At 36.0% G+C, this 26,438-nt stretch overlaps 2 protein-coding genes across 2 annotated transcripts; both read left to right on the top strand.

Moving 5' to 3' along the window:
- The first annotated feature begins 1,758 nt into the window (after positions 1–1,758).
- On the top strand, positions 1,759–17,621 carry LOC120625771 (pancreatic lipase-related protein 2). The gene is made up of 11 exons (XM_039892970.1): positions 1,759–2,394; positions 2,673–2,790; positions 8,147–8,294; positions 9,155–9,316; positions 9,841–9,936; positions 10,765–10,912; positions 11,860–12,086; positions 13,459–13,624; positions 14,176–14,314; positions 16,487–16,678; positions 17,364–17,621. The coding sequence occupies exons 1-11, from the start codon at positions 2,304–2,306 to the stop codon at positions 17,440–17,442; spliced, it is 1,566 nt and encodes a 521-aa protein (XP_039748904.1). The 5' UTR covers positions 1,759–2,303; the 3' UTR covers positions 17,443–17,621.
- Positions 17,622–18,992: 1,371 nt separating this feature from the next.
- LOC120626066 (THUMP domain-containing protein 1 homolog) lies at positions 18,993–20,278 on the top strand. Its single transcript, XM_039893350.1, has one exon. The coding sequence runs from the start codon at positions 19,264–19,266 to the stop codon at positions 20,128–20,130; it is 867 nt and encodes a 288-aa protein (XP_039749284.1). The 5' UTR covers positions 18,993–19,263; the 3' UTR covers positions 20,131–20,278.
- Positions 20,279–26,438: the final 6,160 nt, after the last annotated feature.

Here is a 26,438-nt window from a genome sequence, read left to right as displayed (position 1 = left end):
AGCAGCAAGCCCGTCACTTAAGGCTTAAAATATTCTGGACACATCAGATGTTGACACATAATGTTATAAAGCTAGGAGTGAATATATTTTTTTTAAATTTTTTCTAATTTTCTGTTTCTAAAGTTTGAAACATCCGAAATAATCGTTTTACTAACTTGGGTCGACGTTGCTTAGCCAGCGCTATCTATTAATATGTAGTGCTGCTGCACGGACATTTTTTGCTTACGTGCTGTGATTTGTGATAGGGAATTAAAAGTATAATAGGTAAATTGAAACTGGTGTATAGGTACTTGGTACACCAGAAATGTTTACATTATTGAAGGTAGCGATGCATTCTAAGATGGAAGCCATCGCAAAAGTGATATGATGGATAATCAAAAATAATATACCCTGATCATTTCTACGTGTAATCATATCGGAAAGATAAAAGAGATATGAAAACTGTGCTGCGTCGCCGTTATCTTTGGTTTAGGGTAAGTTTCTTATACTCTGACAAAGATTCGGTGGCTTCTCTGAGGAACATATTTATCATTTTCCATATCCGATATCATAAAACTAAAGCTTTGAGTTCCAAACGCGTATATCAAAACTTAGTCGGGTGTTCTTTGTTTGAAATTATGACCTTATTATGACCCTCTCGCTTAATCACTCAAAAGTAACATGCTGGACACGGGAGCGCATCGCGACCGGCGTTTGGTTACTAAGAGAAATAAATGAAAATTAGCCACGCTTGCTTCAAGGAAGCGGTGACAGGCGACGCAGCTAGTAGGTACATTTATTCACATCGTATGTCCAATTCGGGTAACGATATTTAAAAATCTATTCCCATGTATAAAATCCTTTAGGTCACAACTACTAAGATTTTTTCTTACGCTTAATGCAAAGAAACTCTTTAAAATACATACCTGCTTGACATTGCATTCGATAATTAATTGTAAACGGTAAACTGCAAGTACAGCAGTGTGATGATGATAGATTATTGAATCGTCGTAATCACATCAAAAACCCGTTCCCGGCCAAAACAACAGAGCACAGATCTCCTGCCATAATGAGAAGGAGTTAAGGCCCGTTGCTTATTAGTGGACTCCACACACCTTTGAGAACATTATGTAGAACTCTCAGGCATGCTGGTTTCCTCACGATGTTTTCCTTCACCGTTGAAGCCTTAGTGATATTTTAATTTCTTAAAACGCACATAACTTTAAAAAGTTGGAGGTGCTGGGATTCGAACTCGCCCCCGCGAAACTGAAGTCGAAGTCCTACCCAATGCGCTATCACCGCTTATTGAATAAGGATTAATTACCCTAACCTTAAACATCCTTGATATCAATTCCACATTTATCTCATGGATCATTCTAACTAACCTCGTCTTATGTTACAGTCTACTAATTGTTCTACGTCTATCAAAACAAAATATATCAGATACTAAATTATGTTTATGTTGTTTGTTATTAATTTGCTAATGATTCAATTGTTTACATAAAGTTTTTTAAGCCGGATTTTGTGACTTATCAAACTGCAAAGTCCGATTATTGACATTCTGTATACCTACCAGCTTTTTATTAGTTGTTTGTTTTTATTTTAAATTAAGATAGTAATGTGCGTTTTCTTAAATTACTTACAAAAGATACTTATTAGTTTAAATAAAAATAATTTGAAGGAAATTTTTTTATTGAAAATAAGGTAGTACGAAAAAAACGCAACCTGCTGTGTGCAAACGAATTATTGTGGATAACACTTACCTAACGTTAACTAGTCTAAATAAAGTGAGGATCTGAAGTATTCTGGAAATTCGTAAATTATACAATAGTTCGTGCCCCACATAACTTGACATATCGTCAGAACGTCTAGACTCCTTTATTAGAGGAGTGATAAAATCAGCAATAAGACAATCTCGATCGCAAATCACAGCGCCCCTACATAATTAATTACTCGCCTATAATAATTGAGCAGACCGCTCGTGCGTCAATCGCATTTAACAAATAACAGAGCTTTGATAACGCCGTAACCCCTCTTATCGGCATATCCCGGAACGTCTGCAAACTAGAAGCTATGCGGATCTATTAGGTGATGATACGTACCAGCAGAGGTTGTGTCCAGTGCATTTATGAACTATATAAACAAGAGGCGCCTTGAATTTACTCCATTACTCACTCAACTGGACAATTAGCAGGACAGCACGGTTTTGATTACTGATATAGAAACAAAACGTTTGATAAAGTACAGTGACACTAACGTGGGTTGAGTTACGGTTTTACGTTACACTGTTTGGCGAAAGTTGGTCGTGCTTACGTGGGTAGAAAATGTTGAACAATACGAGTGCAACGTTAATGCTGCAAACGATTATGGTGTTGATGGATCAACAAAATTCCACCACCCATTTTCCCAGTTTTGGTTAGTTCGATTTTTTTAGAACTTTTATTTTTTATGCAATAAAGTACTACAAGTTGATTTAAATTTCGCTTAAATTATCTAAGGAAAATGATGATTACTAAAATAGTATTTACTGAATTGCTTTTTGTTATTGTTGTTTTCTTCTTTCATTTCAAAGTATCCTACTAATATCAATAAAATATCAATTTGTTTCTTGTTTATTCTTTATCACTTTCTTTTGGTAGTAAATAAATAAAATTATGCTATATTTTGTTTTAATATTTTTTTTATTTTGTAAGAGGATGCGGAGATGGAGCGATGCTACCCACCGTACGGATGTTTCTCGAAAGCCTATCCATGGACCGAGCATCGGCCTGACAACTATTTTCCCGTCTCTCCGGAAACTTTGGGCGTTCGGTGAGTATCTGAAAAAACAATAAAAATGTAGTGATGATATCAGTTTTCACTAGTTATTTTGTTCTTTAACACTTTCGCAGTCCATGGCATCTATTTTAGCACTTCCATGCCCGTGTATTTTGTATATGATGGGGGTTGTACATTAATATCTACTTTTAATTCATATCAACCAGCTGGGCCAGCGTAGACTACGGTCTTAAACCCATTGTGGGAGGAGACCTATGCTCTGTAGTGGGCCGGTAATGGGTTGAAATGATGATGATGATATGAACTAGAGAATTTTCGTATGCCCGTGGCTTTCTAATTTTTTTTATTTAATACCTACTCTTGACACATCCCTGACACTGAACTAACACTTACGAAGCCAAAGGGTTCACTCTAAAGGCATAAATAAACTACAATATCACCACAGTAAAATCTGAGACTTCTATTCGCCTGCTCCTTGTATTACTAGCAGTTCACCCTGATCTAAGACCTCGCGATATAAGAACACCTACGTTCTAGACGTAATTTACATAAATACTTAAATTTTAGGTAGGTATGTGGAAAGATTTTGATGAAATTATTCTGGTATTAATTAACGTACAACATTTTACTAAACTGTGATAGCCCAGTTGAGTGGTGGGAGACCAGTGGGTAAGGCTTCGACATCCGTTTCAGGGCACCAAGTTCGAAACCTGGCACGCACCTATAACTTTTCGAAGTTGTGTGCATTATATATCACGTTTCAACGACAAATTAAAACATCTTGAGAGAACCTGCATGCGTCAGAGTTCGTCATAAAGTTCTCAAGGGCATGTCAAGTCTACCAATCCGCACTCGGCCAGCGTGGTGGGACCCGGTCTTAACCGTCTCATTCTGAGAGAAGACCAGCGCCCTGATCCAGCTTGGGGCCCACGAGTCCGAAGCCCTTGGGTACGATTCTTACAACGAAAACATATTTGTGTGATGAACATGAATATTTTTCAGTGGCTGTACAGATTAATCTGTATATTATAAGTAATTATGTATATTATTCATGAAAATATTCATCAGTCATCTTAGTACCCATAACACAAGCTACGCTTAATTTGTGGCTAGATGGCGATGTGTGCTATTGTCATAGTATATTTATATTAATGAATTTTCTTGAAGGGTGTGTCTGTCAAAGTAATGATGTCATGAATATGCTGTGATAAGTCTTGTTTATCCTATTCCAGTCAATCGTAAGCAAATAGATAAGACCTTTTTAATTAATTAATGTGTCGTTGAAGACAAATTAACCTTATCTACGATGCGCTTCATAACTATGTGTATATAATATCGTGAATTGCGCTACCCATATATATTGCACCATTATTTATAAATATTCAATCAAAATTAGTATGTAATTTCTTTGGATTTAAAATTAAAAATTTAAATCTTTTTGAGTAAGTATACCAGTTTTTCTCCATGGAAATCTGCCATGTGATTGCGATTATTTGTGTTTTTGCTATAAATATTTATAAATACTTTATTAATAAAAAAAAACGCTTTCTACAAGGAAAAACTTGCAAACACAAAAAACTAAGGAGAAACAGACTGAATGAGTTTTCCATAATTCCATATTCCTGCTTTAAACTACACATCCTTAAACGGTTACTAATGGCCGAAAGTCCTAACCAACCGGAGAATTAGACCATAATCACCACGCTGGGCAGACGAGATGGTGATTGCAGTAAATGGTAGTAGCACAGAGGACGCTGCTGCCTGCTCTCTGTTACATTCCCTTAGTCGCCTCGTACGACAACCGCGGGATGAGGTGGGGTGGTGACTACTGTATTCTGATCTGGTGTCACCACACGGCAACATAAATAAATAAATAAATAAATAAATATACTACGACAATACACACATTGCCATCTAGCCCCAAAGTAAGCGTAGCTTGTGTTATGGGTACTAAGATAGCTGATGAATATTTTTTTATGAACATATACACATAAATACTTATAATATACAGATAAACACCCAGACACTGAAAAACATTCATGTTCATAACACAAACATTTTACAGTTGTGGGAATCGAACCCACGACCTTGGACTCAGAAAGCAGGGTCGCTGCCCACTGCGCCACTCGGCCGTAACATACTACACAGTAGTATAAAAAAACCCCTAAAAAACTTCTTGCAACACCCTCTTATTATCATCATCATTGTAAGCTCACGACAGGTCCTCTACAGAGCATCACTCTCCTCTCAAAATAAGAAGCTTTTGAGAAAATTATGGAGAAGTCTCAGGCCAGTCTGCATAAGACTTATCACGATGTTATCAAGCTAAATTTATTTATTTATTTTTATCTGCTAACTATGACCCATATACACTATTACATCTATCTTCTGTCTATCTATATCCATATATATATATATATAAAAGAGAATGTGTGTGGGTATGTTCCGTATAGGCTCCGAAACGGCTGGACCGATTTCAATGTAACTTTCAGGGAATCTCCGGATTGACCTACGAGTAATCCTGTTTGGTGACGATCGGAGCACTCCTATTTTTGAACTGTCAAACTGTCAAATACAGCTTTTGTTTACTATGATGATATTCTATTGTTGGGTGTACATGGGTGTAGATAATGATCTTCACCCGCTCGAGAAGAGAATAGAAGAGAATGACTACGGAGAGAAATAAATGATTTAATGTATTAGGTTAAATTAAAAATTTAATGATGTAAGTTTATTGTTTAAATAAAATAAAGCAAAATCTAGCCCGGCGAATCGGGCTGGGTACGCTAGTAACAGAATAATTAAAAACTAAACTAAATCAAAAAAAAATCATGAAATATTAATATGCAAAAAGTTACAAATTAGAATTTCTCCGTCCAGGCAGCCCTACGTGGAGTTTAATATACAGCTGGAAAATCGGAGTGTCGTTTCGATTTCTTAATGCTTAATAACGCATAGTTTCTTATCGAAGAACAGTTAGAAGTGCGTGGGATGGAACTCTGCCTCTCAAAGGGAGGCGGAAGTCGTAACCACAAGGCTATAACCGCTCTTCTTTTTAGAACTTTGTTTGACTTGGATATAAGAAATGCGATAGTGTTGACAGAGAAGTTGTACAGCTTTTAGTGAGTCCGGGGAAGTACTATCGCCATGCTTATTTATGCCGCTTAGCAGCATTGCTGCAATGCTGTGTTCCGGTCTGAAGGCCGTGGTTGCCGGTGTTATTAGAGGTACTCGAGGCTTAACACCTACGCCTCGAATTGATGGATACAGGGCGGCATTTTGCAAGACGTGCTTTTTCTCTTACCTGCAGGTGGTGGTGCTCATTTCATTTTATTTATTTCTTACAATCATAAGTAGATGTACATAGACTTGATGTCCTGAAACTCCATTGAGTTTGTATTCTGTGTCTTTGAATTATTATTATAAAAAAAGAAAGGAAGGTACTCGGGTAAAGAGGGCTTCGAGCAGAGGGCATACTTTAAACTATTAAAGCAGTATTATTTTGTTTCAGCACTATAATCCTTATTTGTAAGATGTCATATTGTACGAGTGAAACTGTTATGTTAATATAACTCTGCTCTACCCAATGATAGTATAAATTAATTATATCTTATCATAGTAATTATAACGTAAAATGTCCAACCTTTCTAGATGCCCGTTTGTTCAAAGTACAAGCTAATAATACCATTTACTTAGTACAATTAAGATAAGAGTGGGGGCTCGTCCGTGACATCGATCTATCATTTGAGCCTACTGAGACAAAACAAAATATAAATGTCTCATAACAGCATTGTGGCGTTATATCACTGACAATATAAGTTGGAATTTCGTTAGTAATTTTGGTAAACTATATCTTTGTTCTACCGATATTAAGGGCAAGCCAACCTTTGATCTCTTCAACCATTGTGAGATTTCTAAAAGTATTGTCTCGAGGCGGCGCTCTTTCGATTCCATATAAATCCTTATTAACTTTTAAGCGATCGAATAAGTACTGAAAATCACAAACATGTAGCAAATTGCAACTTATTTTTAATTTTGCATTTATTAAATTTTATATTTTTACTAAAGCGTTTTTACCTAAACTGTGTTAAATAGCAGAAGGATAAAATTAAGAAACTTTATCTAAACCGAAATGTCTAAAACAATGTTTATATAGTAGGTATTTGTTTTTGTTTGTTTTAAGTCTTTATTGCACACACACATTTTATATAAATTAAACACAAATAGAAGAAACTTAAAATAATAAAAATAAAATAGAGCGTGCAAATGCGGTCTTATCACTAAAGCGATCTCTTCCAGACAACCTTTGACGTTAGGAAAAAAAAAAAAAAACGAAGGAACGGGTTGGTGCAGCAATTTAAGAAAAAAAAAATATATATATTTATATATATATAAAATAATTTATGTATTTTTTCTATTCATCTAAAAGTTTTATTAGCTACTGACCGACTTCTCAGTTTCAGTTCTTTTTCTAACAGAGAAATCCAATACCTAATAATTCTTTGCCACACCCGGGAATTTAACCCAGGAGTTCTTGAGCCGTAGTTAACCTGTAGATCAGTGGGGCAGCTTTATTATAAGCTTCTCATTTAATTATGATTTTGCACCTATATAGATCTGTATCAAGTAGTAGTGGAGTTCAGTCCAAACTTCGCGGCCTTTCCCGTGGCCGTCGAGAATAGCCTTATCAGGATTTGATCCCGGGACCTACGATAAGTTCTTCGAACTGAACATCAGTCACCTTTTGCCTTTACGAGTATGTGTATACTTACGAAAACAATGATTACAAATCAATAATATATAGTTCATCCGCTCAAACAGTTTGCAGGCTATTTCAATCTAGGTTTAAGAGATTAATGAATAGGTGTATAATGTATTATTTAATTATTTAGTAACTTTGTTTTTCAATCACAATGGTGGAAAAAGAAAAAATCTTAGTCTCCCCCTGAATCCTTCGAAGTGCGATACTCCAATTTCCACTGAGTGTACAGTACCTGCCAAATCTTTGAAGTAGCCGACGCTCGCTGGTGTCTTCTCACAAAGCGCTTGCAACTATTTCAGCAAACAAAATCAAACCATAGAATTACAAATTATTACCTACATAAATACTTCCTCCCACGGCTTATGCAAAACGAGTGTTTGCCTTATAACTAAATATGTTCAACTTATAAGTTATTTTTAATGAAGTGTTTTTCAACAGTGTTATAGGATTCTAGCTTCCTGTGAAAGCGGAGAATATTAAAAATACAAACATTCATTTGGGCTTAATTAATTAATAAGTTCCAAGTTAATTAATAAATTCAATCTTTCCTCATTACGTAGTCATTCAAAGATGGTGATGTCTTCCAACATTCCATAGAAAAGTTTAATAACGGATTTTTTTTTTCAGATACGCAGTGTTTACCAGAAGAAACAGAAAGATACCAGTGTTGCTGCAGTCTAAGGATGTAGAAAAAATTCGGAATGCCAATCTTGATCCTAGGGGGCCTTTTTACTTCATCTCACACGGATTCTTAGAAGGCGGACACAAACTTTGGGTTAGTATTAACTATTTATCAATAAATATACTTAGGTCAAAGATATTTAAATAATCGTAAGTAGCCTATAACAGTCACCAGCACGGCTATTATGGGCAGGAGACATCTATATCCCCGGGGAAGGGATAAAAATTTATCTGCTCCCACAGCTATTTTAACTCCCAGAGCACTGGCGCACAAGTAGAAAAAATATCCAAATAATATATGTGTAATTATAATCGAGGGTAAACTTCTCCCATTCTATGGTCCCGTGCTTTTGCAGGTAAACACGTTCCTCCGTTAAAAATTATATCCCTTGCGAGGGGATATAATTTTTGTCGCCTGCCTGTGCTAGCCCTGATGTATGACTAAAAGCCCTAAGGGGAAGTTTTGCCCATATAATAAACATGCTTTGCAGACGGGTTGGTGACCTCAGTGTATAGTAGTAGTAGCAGCACAGAGTACGCTGTGCCATTTCTGGCGGCACAAAAAAATCCGATACACAAGGCGATAGGGCAGGACTCTGGACTGACTAATGTTTATCAGTGATGGAGCGCAAATTAACCTTTAACATTTATTGTATCGATAGAAAAGTAAAAAAAAAAATTTTATAAACGCCTTACGCGAGTTCTCCGTTCGGCCGAACAACTATTTTAATTGTCAATATAATAGTCAAATATAATAATCATGTACCCCCTTATTAATAAACGTGGCATAGCGTCGGAATGAAAGAACCATTGTCAAAGTCAAATATCAGAATGTATAAAACACTGCAATATCTAACGCCCGTAGTTCAAATGTCACAGCTTGAAAGCACAACATAACTATTCCGACGTTATGTCGCGTTAAATAATAAGCGACAATAAGTTAACATGTTCTAGATCCAAAACATTGCGGAAGCGCTTTTGAACCAAGCAGGGAATGATGCAGCTACAGTTACAGTGGTGGATTGGCGTCGTGGATCCCAGCCGCCGTATGGCCAAGCGGTTGCCAATATAAGGCTTGTTGGTGTTATGACTGCACACCTTATACGTAATATATACGTGAGTTGAACGACATACACATGTTTTTATTGGAAATAGGCTTCAGTTTGGTATAATGTCAAAAAAGCTGTAATCATTAAATACTAATTTAGTTTTATATTAATGAAAAGACTCACATGAAACCGTAGTTTCTATGTTTTAAGGGACGTTTTAGTAAAAGAGGACTCACTGACATCGGTTTAGGGAGTATTAATAAAGCTGTAGTAGTAGGTCCTCAGGAGTTATGCCTAACGTTTGGTGCAAAGAGAATATAAACCTTACGTTTTTGTTACTTTTTAATTTTCTTAATTTTTCTAGTTCATTTAAGTTGACGGAGAAAACTAGGAAAGTTTTCTTTTATTTTTTGATAATATTCATTTATTCTGAACTCGAATAAGTGAAAAGCAGGGTGTATAAACTCGGTCGTAAAACACATTTAATCCTTGTACTGGATTGTTTTATGCGTCTTTAGCACAATCTTCTATTTATTTATCATTACTACATGCTGCAGTTGTCACGTTAAAATAGATATTATTTTGTTACAGGAAGTGTTACAATTGTCAAACTTGGATAATTTTCATTACATCGGGCATTCCTTAGGAGCACATTTAGGAGGATATTGTGGTCATGCTTTGCAAAAGGTAACAAATATTATTATACTCTTCGATAGACTATAGATAACCGTCCACTGTTGGACTAAAGTCCTCTCCCAGCGGGCGGGGTTTGCTCGTATAATAACCACACTAGGCAAGACGGATTGGTGATCGCAGGTAGAAGATGGGACTAGATGCAGTGGCGTGCATATAGTGTTAAAACATCAGCATACCATGTAATGATACATGGTATGCAGATGTTTTAAAATGAAGAAAATCTTAGTAACTTCAAGCAATATTAAAAAAAGCGAATGTTTCTACTGCAGTGATAAATAATTAAAACAAACATTACTGCAAAAAGCAACTGATCAATGAAAGGTCAACATGAATGAAACATTTTTGAATATTTTTCCGCTGGCTAAAATGACAGCAACGGATTGAATTGATATCGTAGCCGCACCGCGCCGCTCACACCTTAGCAGGATGCTCCTGACATACCAAACTAGTAATATATATTTTTTTAATATACTTTTTTTGTTTATTATTTCATGCCAATGAATTGAAGAAATAAGGCATTTAAATAGGTGGTGTGAGACGTCTGTCGAGGCTTACCACTCTACCGTCTCAAACGTGCCGGCAGGCGCTTTTATTAAAGGTTAAATATAGCCGCCATATTCCCATCCCGCTAGCCTAGCCCGGTTAGCCCGCTAGGATCTAAGGCTGCATCATCACTTACGAAATTAGTGATTGCAGTCGGGGGCGTCGGGGTTAACTTTTAGTGAAATAGCAAAAAAAGTAGGTAGACTTTTTTTTTAATTTTTTCGCTTAAAACATAACAAAATATTATCAACGCTGATCCGTGCGTTTTTTTTACAGAATTTCAACCTCAAATTAGGACGTATAACCGGGCTGGACCCCGCGGCTCCGTACTTCAGTAACACCGTGACTTTAGTGCGGTTGGACAGATCCGACGCCCAGTTCGTGGACATCATTCACAGCAATGCTATGCCGTTATATTTCTCAGGTATTTATTAAAAAAGCACGTCCTAATTGAAATACAATTGTCACTCCCTTAACTACCCGAGACTAAAGGAACATAACGGTGAACGGGCAAAAGCGTTCTCTGTGCTAATACTACCTATACAGATCACCAACTTGTCTGCCCAGCGTGGCATTGAATACAGCAGTGGATTTATGGCCTATTAATGAAGCCCTTCTCATTCTGAGAGAAGATCCGTACCGGTATTTGCTTTGGATAATCATCATTAAATATCAAAATATTACAGTAATTTTTGACGGATCAGACAGATGACCCACTTGATGGTAAATGGGAAATTATCGCCTATACGCAGAGTAATACTTCGCAGGGCGATCATCAAAGGAGTCTTGCAGAGTGACTACTAAGTCCTGAAAAGTTACCTACTCTATTTTTGTAGAGATAGAGAGTAACTTCTCAACTTCACTCCTTTTCATACATTTGACGAAGTGAGTACTGTGGAATTTATAATTTCTAAATTTTCTCTAGTCTGGTCTAGTGGGAGGCTTTGGCCGTGGCTAGTTAGCACCCTACCGCCAAAGACGTGCCATCAAACGATTTAGTGTTACGTGATGTCGCGTAGAAACCAATAGGGGTATAACAACCATACTTCCTAACAGGTTAGCCCGCTAACATCTTAGACTGTATCATAACTTACCAGGTTAGATTTCAGTCAAGGGCTAATTTGTAGTAGAATAAAAAAAAAGTCTACTTCACATCTTTCTCAATATCAAAAAATTTTGGTGTGTGTTTCGGTATAGCTATTCACCAACAAGACGTTTGGAATGCATACGGCCATACTATTCTTACATGATAATTTAGATGGAAGTGAACTGGTAATATTCCTAAATGTAAAACTTCAACTAGGAAGTTGTCTTACATTTACACTGAATTTATTTATGTCAAGTGTAAATAATATGACCAAAATTTTCCAGGGTTTGGTATCTCTGAACCGATCGGTCACGTAGACTTCTACCCGAATGGCGGTTCAACTCAACCGGGGTGCAAAAACGGCGGTCAAGGCTACCAGGGAGTGGACAACGATATGTACAAGAAGGTGGTGCAGTTTGTGAGCTGCAACCATGAGAGGAGCTATGAGTTCTTCACCGAGAGCATCGCTCCTACGTGCCCATTTATGGCGATTCAGTGCAAATCTTATGAGGTACACTCTCATTTTTGTAGTAGCCGCTACAGTCCTGCCGCTTAAAGAATGGCATCCATATTCCTTACGACTGTCAGTTTGTCATACATTACTCTATAGTCGTAAAAATGTAATAGGCCCGTTTTGACATTTGTCATCGCGACGTAACTAGTTACGGAACCATAAGACTCGGGACTCGATACTCACGATAAATCAATTCAAGTTTGTATCAGTACTTGATTGATATTATTATGTATTGTAAAGTGTTCGTTCGTTCAAAGTATTCCTTTAACTTCACAACCAATACGCGTGACTGGCTGTTCAACATGTTGAAACAGAGTTAGTACTATATAACAACAAACACAAAAATCGAGTCAAAACACTATGTTTAAATTAATGTCCAAAATAGAAGAGCCATAGTTAACGTAATAGTAAACAATATATATCAAACTTAAACGAGCGCACAGTCAACTTTACAAGATGAGGAACGAAAAACTGCGCAGTGCGCGCGGGGACGCTTCAGTCATGTGCCGCTTGGTCAGATACATCAACTCAGACTCATTATTTAGAACCCATTTTGAGAACCAAGCTCATTCTTTGCAGTAAAGATAACTACACAATATTTAATTTCGATATTCAGTAAAAAAATGGTTACAGCTGTAGAATAAAAAAAAAAGACTGAGAACGTAACTGTTTTAGGAACGTTTCGCAACAATTATAAATTACATGCTACTATAAAGTAAGCGCAAAAAGAATACTCGCAATATATTCTTTCATATTATTTAACGTCCCAAAAAAATTTGCGCATTTTTTAAAACACTGTATGTAATTTATTTTTATTTTATTGTTTCTTACAGTTACATTCTATGGTCTTGCACAAATGTCAAAACGGGCCTATTACATTTTTACGACTATAATACGTGTTTCAAGGTTACATGTTGTAACCTTGAAACAGCTCAGTATAGGCCATCACTTAAATCAGTTTTATTTTAATATTGTAGACATGATAATTAGATTTCAGAATCAAATCCTTATTATATTGCTAGACGTAAAGATGTTTTATATAAAATGTTATTTTAAAATAAAACTACTTAAAACGATCGGTGGTAGTAGGCCCTGTGTAGATTTCCAAAAAAGATTAAATCTTATTTCTTTACCGCAAAAGTAAACATATATCGTTTATTCTAAATGTATATTTTAATGATAATGATTAATTATTCGTAAGGCAAATAAATAATTTAAAAAAAATTTTGTCCTAAATTTCACGCTATTTTAAAGTAACATAGTCCGTTCGATTGCGCATTTTTAGAAACGCATTCTTCCAACGGTCGGATTTAAATGACAAAATAATAAAAATAACAAAATAATAATAATAGTATTTTTTTACTTTCAGGCATTCTTAGAAGGCAATTGCACTACCTGCGATAGCAAACATCTCTGCATACCAATGGGTTTGCACTCACATAACGTGTATCGGCGTTTGCAGTTGGGAGACATGGTCGATTCTAACTCTAACATAGCACTTTACGCGATGACTGGCAGCTTGAAGCCATTTTGTAGTGAGTTACGACATTTTATTATTACGATAACGCTTTTTTTCCACTTAATTTTACGACTTCATGACTTAATACTAAACTGCATGGCCAAATCCATGTTAGAGAGCTTACAACTAACGCATGAAACAGATTATTTTTTTATAAATACTGATAAAGTTTGTGTTTTCGAGGTGTCAAGGTTTTTCAAAAAAAAAAGTTATTTTTTGAATAATGTTGCATTTAGAATTAGAATTTTATTGATTGACAAACAAGTCATTGAACTAATCGGTTAATGTAAAAAAAACCGTTAATTCAGAGTTAAAAGACCCCAGTGTATTACAAAAAAAAATTGAAATATGTAGTCTAGAGAGAATTTTTACTGTTGTGTGTCTACGAGTAATGAATATATTATTCTTTAATACTGAGTGCCATTATTTTTAACACACAAAAGGATTCTGCTAGTCTTCAGTTAAATTACACATGTCTATGTCCTCGATATAAAACAATAAGGAAATTTATACGATTGAGGAAAAATAATACACAATGTGATATTTGGACATTGTTTTTTTGTACAGGAGTACATTACGAATTGACCTTGAAAGTGTCCAACTCAACGGAGAGCATACGCCACGGACCGGATGTGGGGAGGATATCGATCACTATCGTCGATAGGAATAACAACAAAAGTGATCAGAAGCTGATGAATGAAGAACAGTGAGTATCAAGCAGACCCGTTCCTCAAAGCACTCAATGACACTTTAGCCCCGATTACTACTACGAAAACGTGATAAATGTCGTAGTGATGAGATAGTTTCTCTCAAGAGAGACACTCTTACTGCTTTCTTCGGTCAGTATGACATATAATTTGTTTTTAGCATATAGCTCGTTTGCTACAACGAGATATCTCAAAATGTTTAACAGAGCATTTTTTGTAATTTAAATATTTTCAAAACGAAAAGACTTACGCTACAATTTGCTTTACCGCTTTTACGTGTTCGAAAGATGCCATCACCATACACCATGCCTCTCCCACAATGAGAAGGGGTTATGCCGTAGTCCATCACGCTGGCCCAGTGCGGATTGATGGACTTCACACACCTTTGAGAACATTATGGAGAACTCTCAGGGATGCAGGTTTCCTGACGATGTTTTCCTTCACCGTTAATAGCTTAAAATGCACATAGCTTAGAAAAGTTAGAGGTGCTTGATTGGATTCGAACTCGCTCTCTCGAAAGTTATGGGTACTAGGTTACATAAAATTCATAATTCGTTTAAAGGAAATTGCATACAATAAACTACCAATTGACATCTTGGAGATATCTCTTAAAAAGTTCAAAGTTTGTATTAAACGTAAGCTTATAGAAAAGTCCTATTATAGTATAAAGGACTACGTAAACGATAAAAAAGCTTGGGTGTAAATTATTGCTCTAACTAAGTTGCTCTTCTAATGATTTAAAATGACATTATGAGATGGTGATAACAAAAAAAAAACACCCGGCTAAGTTTGTTGTGGGCTTGTTCTTAGACCAGGACGCGTTTGGAACCCTCGTAGCTTTAGTTTTAAGTTTACGAATGTGGTTATCGCCATCATCTCACTACCGTGTAATTCTTATGTACGCATCAAAAGTGCCACCTATGGGCCTACTTGAATAAAGATATTTTTGACTTTGACTTTTATGTTGAAGCCACTGGGCTATCACCGCTTCGAAAGAAAAGATGCCACCATTGTAGCTAAAAGTAAACTTTTGTACCTAATTATTTAACTAAAAAATCGCATTTTAGTTATGTCATCCTGCTCTCAAATGATCGATACGTACCAATCTAAAGAGTTATGCTATAATGTTACCTTTAATTAATTGCTAGCATCATTTTATCTCAATAGACTCGACTCGAATTTGGGGTGACATTACTATATGGATTCCGATAAAAATTAGTATCAAAGTACAGCGCAATAATTGACATTACGTATGCGGGTCACAGGTTCAATACTTTTGTTTATATTACAAACTTGAAAATACCAATGTAAGCGGAACTACATTATCATTGTTTGTAAAGCAATATGTTATAGTAGTTTTTTTTTAATTCTTGATAACGATATAAATTAATAATGCTGACGCACTTAAATATAAATAGCGACGATTAGTTATCGTGTATGAAAACAATAATATAAATGATTATGTATGGGAATAACACAGAGACCCAAGACATCTGAAATTTATCTCCGAATAAATTCGTTAGATTGCTTTTTATATGGACAAACTAGTTTCAAAAAATTACCTCTAACATATTTTAACCTATGCACGATGTCTGAAGGAATCGGATCCCTGACGTCTGTCATGTTGGTCATATATGTTTTACAACTAATGAATATGAAATAGAACTAGGATTTATCTATAACAACCAAAATAACAAAATCTTTAATCACTAAATTCTAATAAACAAACAATATTTATAAACAAAGTTTCGCTTTTAAACTTTACTATTCTATGCTCTATTTTTGGGGTCTCTGGTGGCTAAAGTTGTCCATTTTGGTATTGAATTGGCACTGCAAGGCAGCATCCCCCCGATAAAATTATGGCTGCAGGTGATCTAGCCTACCATTCTTCGAGGTTAATCGCCTTTTCTCTAAATGTTAAACTTTTGTGTTAACTGATTTCGGGTGATCTTTTTCGAATGCCTTCTGCGAGTGCCTTCGAGACTCGAGCCCATCGTTGTTCAGCAGTTTTGACACCCCGACTCTCTTTCCGTTCTGCACACCAATATTTATACCATAAAGTGTGTTTGTTTGTATGTTACCTATGTTTGGCTCAGCTATGGAATAAAATCTAATGAAATTTAGTATGCAGTACTTAATTGTAAAGATATGGCATTTTTCTATGTTTACAGAAAATACTATAGACCAGGCGATGTTGAGACTAAGCTGTTAGCCTTCAAGGACACTGGTCACCCTCCCATTTCAGTGATTGTGGAGTGGAAATATGAAGCAAATCTCCTCAACCCGATGACCTGGCGATTACTGCAATCCTCCAGTGTTTATATCGAATATCTGAAGATATCGTCGCTTGAATATAACACAGAGTTAGTATTTAACATTTTTATGCTTAGTGACTTTTAGTTTTTGAGTGTCAATTGAAGGTTTGATGTGCCTGATCGAAAGTGATGTCGCAATCTAAGCTTACCTGGAATTTGGTGGGTTGGAACACTCAGTATTGGAGCGAAAAAAATCGGTCGAGGCATTTTCTGGTCGCCCGTAACAATAGTTAAAGGGTGTCGTAGAGTCTGGTCAGGATTGAGATACTTTCGGCACTAGCCCGCATCAGAATAGCTTGGAGGGACTAAGCTTAAATCCCTGCCTTTTATAGATGTAGTGTATAGGTTGTAGAAAGAGGTTCTAGTAGACTAGAGTAAAATGCGAGCTGTCAGCTGTCGGCTGTCAACTGCGGACTGGGATCCGAGGTTGGGGAACGAAGCGTGCGGTATGTGCTTATGTATATAGCTAGCAAGAGAGTGTAATACCAGTGTTATTAGTTATTACTAGTATTTTACAAGTGGCGACGAGGATGGGATCGTTCTATCGTACTGGCCACAGGTTTCTTTTATAAAAGAAACCGGTGGCCAGTACGATAGGACTAGGATACTTCATACTTGATTAGGAAACGTGAAAACAAGAATCATAGATAGCTAGTAGATGACAAAAAACTCATTAAATTGAGAACCCTGCCTCCTCCTTAGTCTTTCTTTTAAATGTTTTTTTTTGTTTCAGTATAACTGTTTGCCCGAAATATAAAAAACCAGTCGTCACAAAACTGAAAACTATAATGAAAACTAAGTACTGTACATAATGAAGATCTGTGTACGAGGATAATTTTGTGAAAACATACAATGCAAGGAATTTTCTTATAAACTGGAAAATTCAAAGTATTCCTGTAGTATTGCTATTTAAGATTTATATTAATTATGTTTTTTAACTGTATTTGGTAAAAGTATGCATAAAACATATAAAATTATAATGTAATAAGGTAGTATAAGTTAAGTAAATAAATATAAAAATAAATTCTTTAGTATTTTTCTTAAATGAGCCATTGTTCTAGACATAACTATTTTTATCGTCTTATTATCTAGGAAATATTGCAATAGATTTTAATTTCCTACACAGGGAAAAAAATTCAAAAAAATGTGTTCGTGTACTAGTGTATTTTACTTTATTACTACTAAGATTATTACAGCTTTAATTTAATTGAAATATTATTATTATGGCTTATGGTAACTGAAATATGAAATATAAATATAAATAAATAAATATACTACGACAATACACACATCGCCATCTAGCCCTAAAGTAAGCTTGTGTTATGCGTACTAAGATGACTGAAGAATATTTTTATGAATAGGTAATATAAATAAAATACTTATAATATACATATAAACACCCAGACACTGAAAAACACTTATGTTTATCACACAAACATTTTCCCGTAGTGGGAATCGAATCCACGGCCTTGGACTCAGAAAGCCCCACTGCGCCAGTCGGCCGTCAAATATTGTTTACATTCCATAAAAACTCCAGCAATTTTAGTGCCGGATCTTGTTGTTAATGTTTGAGGACTTTTTTTTTAATAATATATAAAATTCAAATAATCTTTCAAAAATTCAACTAGCTTCAAAGATTTTTCTGATTCAGATCGGTTTTTTATCATTATTGCAACCGAGTAAAGAGGCACGAAGAGGGAGGAGGAAAAAAAATAATAATAATATCGTCCAACTGATTTGGAGATATATAAAGTGCAACAATCAAAATATTCATCCTATTTTCCATTTGGCATTGAGCCATACATAAGTCAGGAGAAAGAACAGAAAAATCTATCGATGAAGTTACAATGTTAACAACATCATTAGTATTATGATATATGCTTACGTCTTCAGCCGTTTAAATTTTGCAATGCATTTGAAGTTCGAATAAACTCGAATCAACCGTGGTTGGAACAAGTAACGAAAAAATGTGATGCGTAACTGAAAAATGTTACACTAAATTTTTTTCCAACCCCGATAAAGAAGTTTCACTTCAAAAGATTTAAAGCTTATGCCCAACCGCGGCATCCAACTTGCATACGCGGTGGCCTTCAAGTTTGGGTCCTGAGTACGAACAAAGTTGCGCCCTTTTAGAGCAAGTCTTGTGAATAATCGCACGCTAAACCCAAACTAATTTGATCGCCACTAAGGACAAATGTTTTAATTTTTTTGTAAGCGTAGTAAGCTAAAAAATTTAATATTGCAATCCTTGATTTAAAATGTTTTTGATTGCAATATTATTTGTTTCACATTTTTGGGCATATGCCAAACATTGGACACAAGCAAACTCGTCTAAACTGGCGGGTGGTATACATTACTCAATTATCACGGTTTCACACGGTTCACATGCGCCGTGTACAAGAGCCATACCAGTTTCTGTTCAACAGAACGTAGTTTTCATTGTCTTTGCTTGGTAATCAAAATACACCTGTCAGTGTCAAATGTCATCCTTAATGTCAGAAATGACATGATAGCATGGGTGTATCTTTTGCTGTTATTATGATTTCATAATTCAATTCACGTAATAATTGTTATATCATAGTCTATCCTTTGAATTAAACCTGCAACAAGGGCGTAGTGGAACGAGCAACACAATGGGAGACAACCGAAAAAAGAAAAAGTTTTACTTTCGCAAGCGTAGAAACAAATATTTCTTAGAACCCGGCTTCAGAGGTTTCTTCTGCACATGTAATTTCAGGGAGAAAGATTGCGTGAAGGAAATGTACAACTTGTTGAATGAGTACGCGGGGAAGCTGTATCCAGAGGAAGAAGTGAGTACCGCCAGACCGGCGTCTGTCGAGCCCGATGACCAGGCTGACAGTGAATCTGACTATGAGACTGATATAGGCGACGTGCTTAAGCAAGAGGTGGAAACCATGCGGAAGGGATCACAAGGTTCACTTAGGCACAAGCGCTTCCAAGTGGTGGAGACAGGAGCTTCTAACTGTATCTTTATAAAAACCAATCTGCCCAGCCCAGAAGAATTGACCAATGCTATTATAAAAGATCTTTCTACTACGAAAGTGCAAAAGACGCGACATGTTCTACGCCTACTTCCCATTATGGCCACATGCAAAGCGAACCTACCAGATATAATGGAATGTGCTGGCAAACTTTTGGATAAATACTTCTTAAAAGAGCCATCAACTTTTGCAGTGATTTTCAACAAAAGATTCAATAGCAGCGCATCCCGAGATTTAATCATAAAGGAGCTTGCTGACTTGATTGTGCTTAAGAATCGTGGGAACAAAGCAGATTTGAAAAATCCAGGGCTTTGTTTTATAGTTGAGATAATAAAAGGCATTTGTCTTCTCAGTGTTGTAGACAATTATTACTTGTATAAGAAGTATAATCTTCATGAAATATGTAAAGAGGATACACCAAATGCTTCAGAAGAGACTCTAGCCAAAAGATTCAAAGCGGATGTACCTCCAGCTGAAGAACTTAGTAAAGTCGAATGAGTGTATGTCAAATTCTCTTTAAAAATGTATTCCAAATTCTAGGTTAAGGCAACCTGGGGTCCCAATACCAATTCTTGCACCAAATTTTCTCTATTTCTTACTCTTTTTAAATAAATGGATGTTTACTATATTATATGTGTAACTTAAACATTGGTTTTCTTTGTCTACTACCCATTATTTGTATTTAAATAATAACCAATAGTATAATAAATGAATGAGAATTCCTTCATTTTATAGATTACAAATGACAATTAATTACTCAGTTAAGAGTCAATGTTAAATACATTGTATACTTAAGTGTTATGTAAGAACAGATAAAGTAGTGGTGATGTAAGGAGCATTATGCAAGGCTTACATAACACTTATATAACTGGCACTGTGTAGGTAACTTGGCCACCTACACAAACCATAACTTTGTAGCTTGACTGTACCAGAACCTTTTGATGTATTGCGCAGCTTTGTTAATAGATGGCGCCATATAACAGAGTTCTATGAATATCCTTTATTTCTAGTGTTCGAATAATTGAATATATATCTATGATCCTTTTAGTTGGATTAGTATTACATTCGTTTATTTGATGGGCCAAAAGTTATAGGAACTAAACTTGTTGTTAGATGTTGAAGACTTCATATATAATTTGAATAGAGGTATCTACCTATATTTACCTACATATTTTGGGATTATTAGCTTTTTTAATAAAATATTTGGGTATCTACCTTTATCGCTATTTTTTATCACTAGGTAATAACCTAGTTACAATATTTATAATCAATTTAACCTAAAATGTCTTGGATTCAGCCGCACGCGCCGTGACCACAGAATATGATAGGTAGGTAGTAGATAGTAGAACCTACGGACCCGGTACCCAAGGTGCTGCCACAAGGATGCTGCTTTTTTTAGAAAAAAAAAAAAAATTAATTATTTTTCAGACTTTCTAGTAAGATCAATTAACGAAGGAAGTAAAACCTAATAAACTAGATTGATACAAGGTCATTTGTAGCATTGTAGATGCATACCTACGCTTCAATTAAAATTTCGAAAGTATGTTTCTGGTCACCATCTTGTATAATTAGCAGAGGCTCAGAGACGATTCACAGTCAGGCTATGACTGGTTATGACATTGATAGCATCTCAAACTAAACTGACCATTTATCCATCTTTTGTAGCTATTACGAAATAGTAAAAAATGTTTAGAAGATGGCATTGTGCACCTCCTCGCCTTGAAGAGCACGTTTACCCGTTGGTTCCGATTATAATCACTAACATGTGAGTAATCGAGAAAACCCACCCGTTCCCGCCTTGGAGCAGCATGGAGGGTCTAAACTTGTCAATCTTACGAAAGAGGAGGCCTGGCGGTTGTTTATTATTAAGCTGATCAAAGTGATGATTTAAATAACGCTAAATCTTGGCAACGTTACGGATAACCCTTTCACTACACTCGTCACCTGAGTCGAGGTTCGGTCTCACTTGAGGCGCCCTCAGGCCGACGTTGCCTTCGATTCTTCGAGTCCTAGGGTTCAAACACTTCCAGGCAGAGCCCCATTCCAAGGCACGCCAACAGGCCCGCGTTACGCTGTTAAAATAATTAGGGTTAATCAGCTACACATAATCCGGAAAAAAATCGCTTGGCGGCATGTCTATGTCGGTAGGGTGGTAACTAGCCACGGCTAATGCCTCGCAACCAGACCTGACCGGACAAAATTTAGAAATTATATACTTATTCCCAAATTCTGCTAGGCTCACCACTACGCCGTGGCGGTCGATGAGAAATGGTTACTTGAAGAATGATAAACAGGTAGAATACCTAAAGAATACCTACCTACGTACATAAAAATTCTTCATGGACTTTAATTCTAAACTTAACCCGTCAACAATATTAAAATAATACTATGCGATGGTGATCTATGGATAATTCATAGTAATCATTTAGGTACTTATAAGTACCTATAGCGGATAGTTGATGGTATCTAATTACTTCCCTTGGCGCTCGTTAGGAGTTGATCCACATTTCATTTATTACTCACCTTCGGGGTGCTCCCGTTTGTACCGTCTTTGTAAATCTCTTCACAGTCTAGTAAGTAGGTACGTATCACTGAAGAGAATACTAATGAGCAGCCTCAAAAACCTACCTAATTGCTTATTTACAAAGATGTTTACAAACAACTGAGCAATAAAATATTAATATTGAGGTACCTACAACAGAAATTAAGCTTCATTTAGGGTTTTGAAATTAGAAAAAAATCTTGGTATCCGAGTAACATTGGTTAAGGTTTTGGTTTTGTTTATTTAGCCGTTTGACTGAGAAACCGTTTCTGGTTTTATTTCTCTCAATCAACAGTTATTAATCAGGGTCTTCGTCTTTTTTTCGCGTACATACTTAGCCCTTGTCTAAAAAAAATAATTCGAGGTCCGAGCCACACAGTGGGCGCCCTAAGGTTGACGTTGCTACGATGTCGTCGAGCCTTCGGACTCAACTCCAAGCGAACTTCGTAATACTTAGTGGCGTGCACAGGGTTTTTGACCAGGGTATGCATAAAGAAGGAAGATGCCATAAAATGGAACAATCCTTGGCGTTTATGAGTTATACAAAAATTTTAGGGTATGCAGAGCTTTTGTGCATATATTAAGTGCACGCCACGGGTAATACTGTTACCATTATGGTTTTTGTCAACTAGAGTCCTCTAGACACTTTGGATAATGAAAAAAATTAGTTATGATGTAGGAAGATATTTAGTTCATTGCAAGGAATAAGTTTTCTCAATAAGTCAGCTCCAGTTATTATTGTTGAATTTATCGTGGTTTTCACCCCTATGTTTTCTTTGAAGAAGTTTATTTTCTCGTATCTTACGATCACAATCCTGTTGTCCTAAGCCTCGAGCCACGAGTAATGTAATTAAATTTTACTGAATAGAACTCCTTCGGAATTTCCAAGAGGTTTTGCTGGGAAACTTTAAAGAGTATTATCTTCTATAATACCTAAGATTATATCGATACCTTGGGACGGGAATTATTGACATTGTCCGAGTAGGTATTATAACTCAAAACAGACAAAGTGAAGGACACATAGATTGTTTATAACCTTAAATAAGCCATTATCAACTAAGCTGTCAACGATCTTTACCTTTCATGAAGAGGACAAATCAAAAATAAAATAAACATTCAAAACTTTGCTTTTTGAGATACCAGCTGTTGCACGTGACTTCATCCGCATTTCGAACTTCTTAACAATCCCGTGGAGTAACTTTATTTTCCCGGAATGAAAAGTATTTTATGATTGTCTACAAGATGGAAGCTACCTATTTCTTTGCTTTTTTTTCTTTTAGGGCGTAAATAGGTGACAGAGGGTTTTTTTTTAATCAAGCAGGTATTTTATGCGGGCATGTGCTTTTTCCCGAACAAAACACTTCAGCTTTGTTATAAACCTCAATCTAAACCACCAATAACTTTCCTAGGCGAAATATTATATTAAGACGTTTTACTTGGAAACTTTAAAGAGTACCTAGCTATGAGGTATATCGTTAGATGTAAAAATAAGACAGTCTACTTAAAATAGTCCGATTATAATAGATGGTCAAATAATAGAGCAAGTAAATAGTGTTAAATATCTAGGAAGCCTCAATACTGCATATTTGAGCTGATGTACACCAGACATAAAATCCTAAATCCTGTATTGTGAACCTCTATTAAAATATCATTCCCAATTTCGCTATACGATATATATTAATAGCAGCAATATTTTTATAACTTGTCCTACGGCACCATATGCATGTGATTTGACGATCACTGCAACCGATTTTGTATTCAGAGAGGATTTTGTGTCCTTTAAACATTTTTGTATTGGGCTTTGTATTGAAACTTTTAGAGTGGCAATAAGAATGATATTTATATAACATATTTTTTGGCTTTTAACTATGTAAGGTACTTCCGCGTCGTAACTTAATCTGTGTGGATGTATTCTCAATTTTTCGCAGGAACCAGTTGTACCATTGTACCTATAAGTTATAAAAGGATTTTTTATTAAATTGATTTGACGGACCAAAAAAATGGTCTACCAGATGCAATGTTCCTAGAAGGAAGCACAGCGGTAGTACTTCGCCAGACAGTTAAAAAGTCAACAAAACTCTGTGCCAAATACGAGCTCTATGTAATAAAACATAAAGCTAAATCTCGAACATTGATTGACAGACTGACTGACTGACTGACTGACTGACGGACTGACTGACTGACTGAATGACCGAACAGTGATAACTTCTGGATCTCAGACGTGGTCGCTAACTATGGGCCTCATAAAGAAGGCTCAAAGTCACTCAGCGGGCGATGGAGAGAGCCAGGTTAGGAGTATTTCTACGTGATTAAATCTGAAATGAGGACATTCGTAGAAGAACTAGAGTTACCGACATAGCTCAGCGAGTCTCGAAGCTGAATTGTCAATGGGCAGGGCACATAGCTAGAAGAATCGATGGAAGCTAGTGTCTTAAGGTGCTGAAACGGCAACCCCGCACCGGTAAACGCAGCGTAGGTCGGCCCCCAACGAGGTAGACAGATGACATCAGGCGAGTCGCTGGGAGCCGCTGGAGGCAAGCGGCCCACGACCGTGGATCGTGGAACTCCCTACAAAAGACATATGTCTTTAACTACGATGGACATATTTCCAGCAGTGGACGTCAATTGGTTCATCTCATCATCATCATTTAGATGATGATGAGATGAACCAATTGAGCTGTTTAACAAAGTCGACTTTTTTTTTTTTATAAGTATAGATATAATTCTTCACAGCAAAAAAAGAATACCGTTAGTAAGTTAAAATAAGAATCTTCATTGAAGAATAAAAGGTAGGTAAAAATAAAGTCTTAGCGAGTAAACAGGTTAAAATTTAAATTTCCTTCCTTTGTTATAAACTTTAGCGTGGTTCATTTATAATTGGACGTAACATCGGATAACTACGTTGTGATCGCGCGGTTGGCTCCATGATGCGAATTACTCATGGCTCACAAACTCCAAAACAACCGCAATGTTTAGATAATTTTCTGTTAAGTATTTTATGTTAAGTTTACCATTTTTTATGTTCCTGATACCTACTCGTAAGTTATTGTTTCCATAAGCTATTTTGTTGTAGCTACTATTTAAAAAGTGTTTTTCCGTTAGCAGCAACGGATGGTAATTGGAACAATTAATTTAGTCTAAAGCCAATCTGTACCACACGTAATTTTCTTTATTGCATTTACGTGTACAGACTACCGACGTTTCCACCGCGAATACCACCCATATAAAAGTTTCGAATTGTGACAACACTTATAAAACATTTTTTTTAGAAGGTTTTTTATACCAGTAAAACAAATAGTAAAAGTACCTACTTAGTTCTTAAATTTTAAATTTATTGTATAGTTGCGGATTTGCATTTCCATAGCCACCATATTTTTTCCAAATAAAAAATAAAAAAAAGGAAACACCTTTGGTATGGACCTGTCAAAACGAACTAGGTAAATACTACTAGGTACTTAACGCGTCACTTTATTTAACTTATCACTCACCCAACTCTAGCACTACAATAGTTTTGCCCCTCGGGGTATTTAACATTACTTCAGATAGCTTCCCATGCTTGCGCAATATCGCTAGTAAAGTAAATATAGACAAAGCAAACAGCAATACTCTTTCTAAAAATACTGTGAGCCTTTAAAATAGTGCTCTTAAATTACCCATCGCAGAGCATAGGTTATCGTTTTTTATTGCTGTCGCCTGAAAGATACAAAAGTCAACAGCTTTTTAATTGGCAAGCTTCACAGACTAAAAGTCAAGTGCACTCCGGTTTAATTAAATTTACTCTTTACCTAACAAATCCACACAGGATTTGTAGCTTTAATACCGAATAAAAAAACAAGAAACGTTATTTTAGTGCACCGTCGTAATTAGAGGGGCAATTTAAATATTTGCTTAAAAGACTACCCAAGTAGCGGGAAGAGTTAACAATAAAGTTAAAACTCTATTAGAGCCGAATTTACTTTAAATGTATTCCAGCTATGGCACTAACAATGTATTTAATCACATTCATTACATCGAGATTACTGTGCAATTGATTTTTTAATGTTATTTGGTATAGAGCACTGCTGAGTTTCTCGCAGGCTTGGTAGAATATTCCTTCCGAACCTGTAGTAGAGTCAGTACGAGCAGACCGACTTGACTCTTTAAAGTACCTACCTACGCCTACTTGAAATATAAATTTGATAAAACACAGTTCTATTTTCCGCAAACTAAAGGACAGTAAACTATAAAAGATATGGATGCATAAATTGCAGGCACATTAAAAATA

The sequence above is a fragment of the Pararge aegeria genome, chromosome 8 (genome assembly GCF_905163445.1).
Source record: "Pararge aegeria chromosome 8, ilParAegt1.1, whole genome shotgun sequence".
NCBI lineage: Eukaryota > Metazoa > Arthropoda > Insecta > Lepidoptera > Nymphalidae > Pararge > Pararge aegeria.
The sequence above is the reverse complement of the archived record's forward strand: the minus strand, read 5'-3'. Positions and strand labels throughout refer to the sequence as shown.

Bases quoted from the DNA above. Each gene is read 5' to 3' on its own strand.
- LOC120625771 (XM_039892970.1), top strand. From the start codon at position 2,304: ATGTTGAACAATACGAGTGCAACGTTAATGCTGCAAACGATTATGGTG. The intron at 9,937-10,764 runs GTAACAAATATT...TTTTTTTTACAG, and splicing joins GTGGTCATGCTTTGCAAAAG to AATTTCAACCTCAAATTAGG. The intron at 16,679-17,363 runs GTTAGTATTTAA...TTTTTGTTTCAG, and splicing joins TCGCTTGAATATAACACAGA to TATAACTGTTTGCCCGAAAT.
- LOC120626066 (XM_039893350.1), top strand. From the start codon at position 19,264: ATGGGAGACAACCGAAAAAAGAAAAAGTTTTACTTTCGCAAGCGTAGA.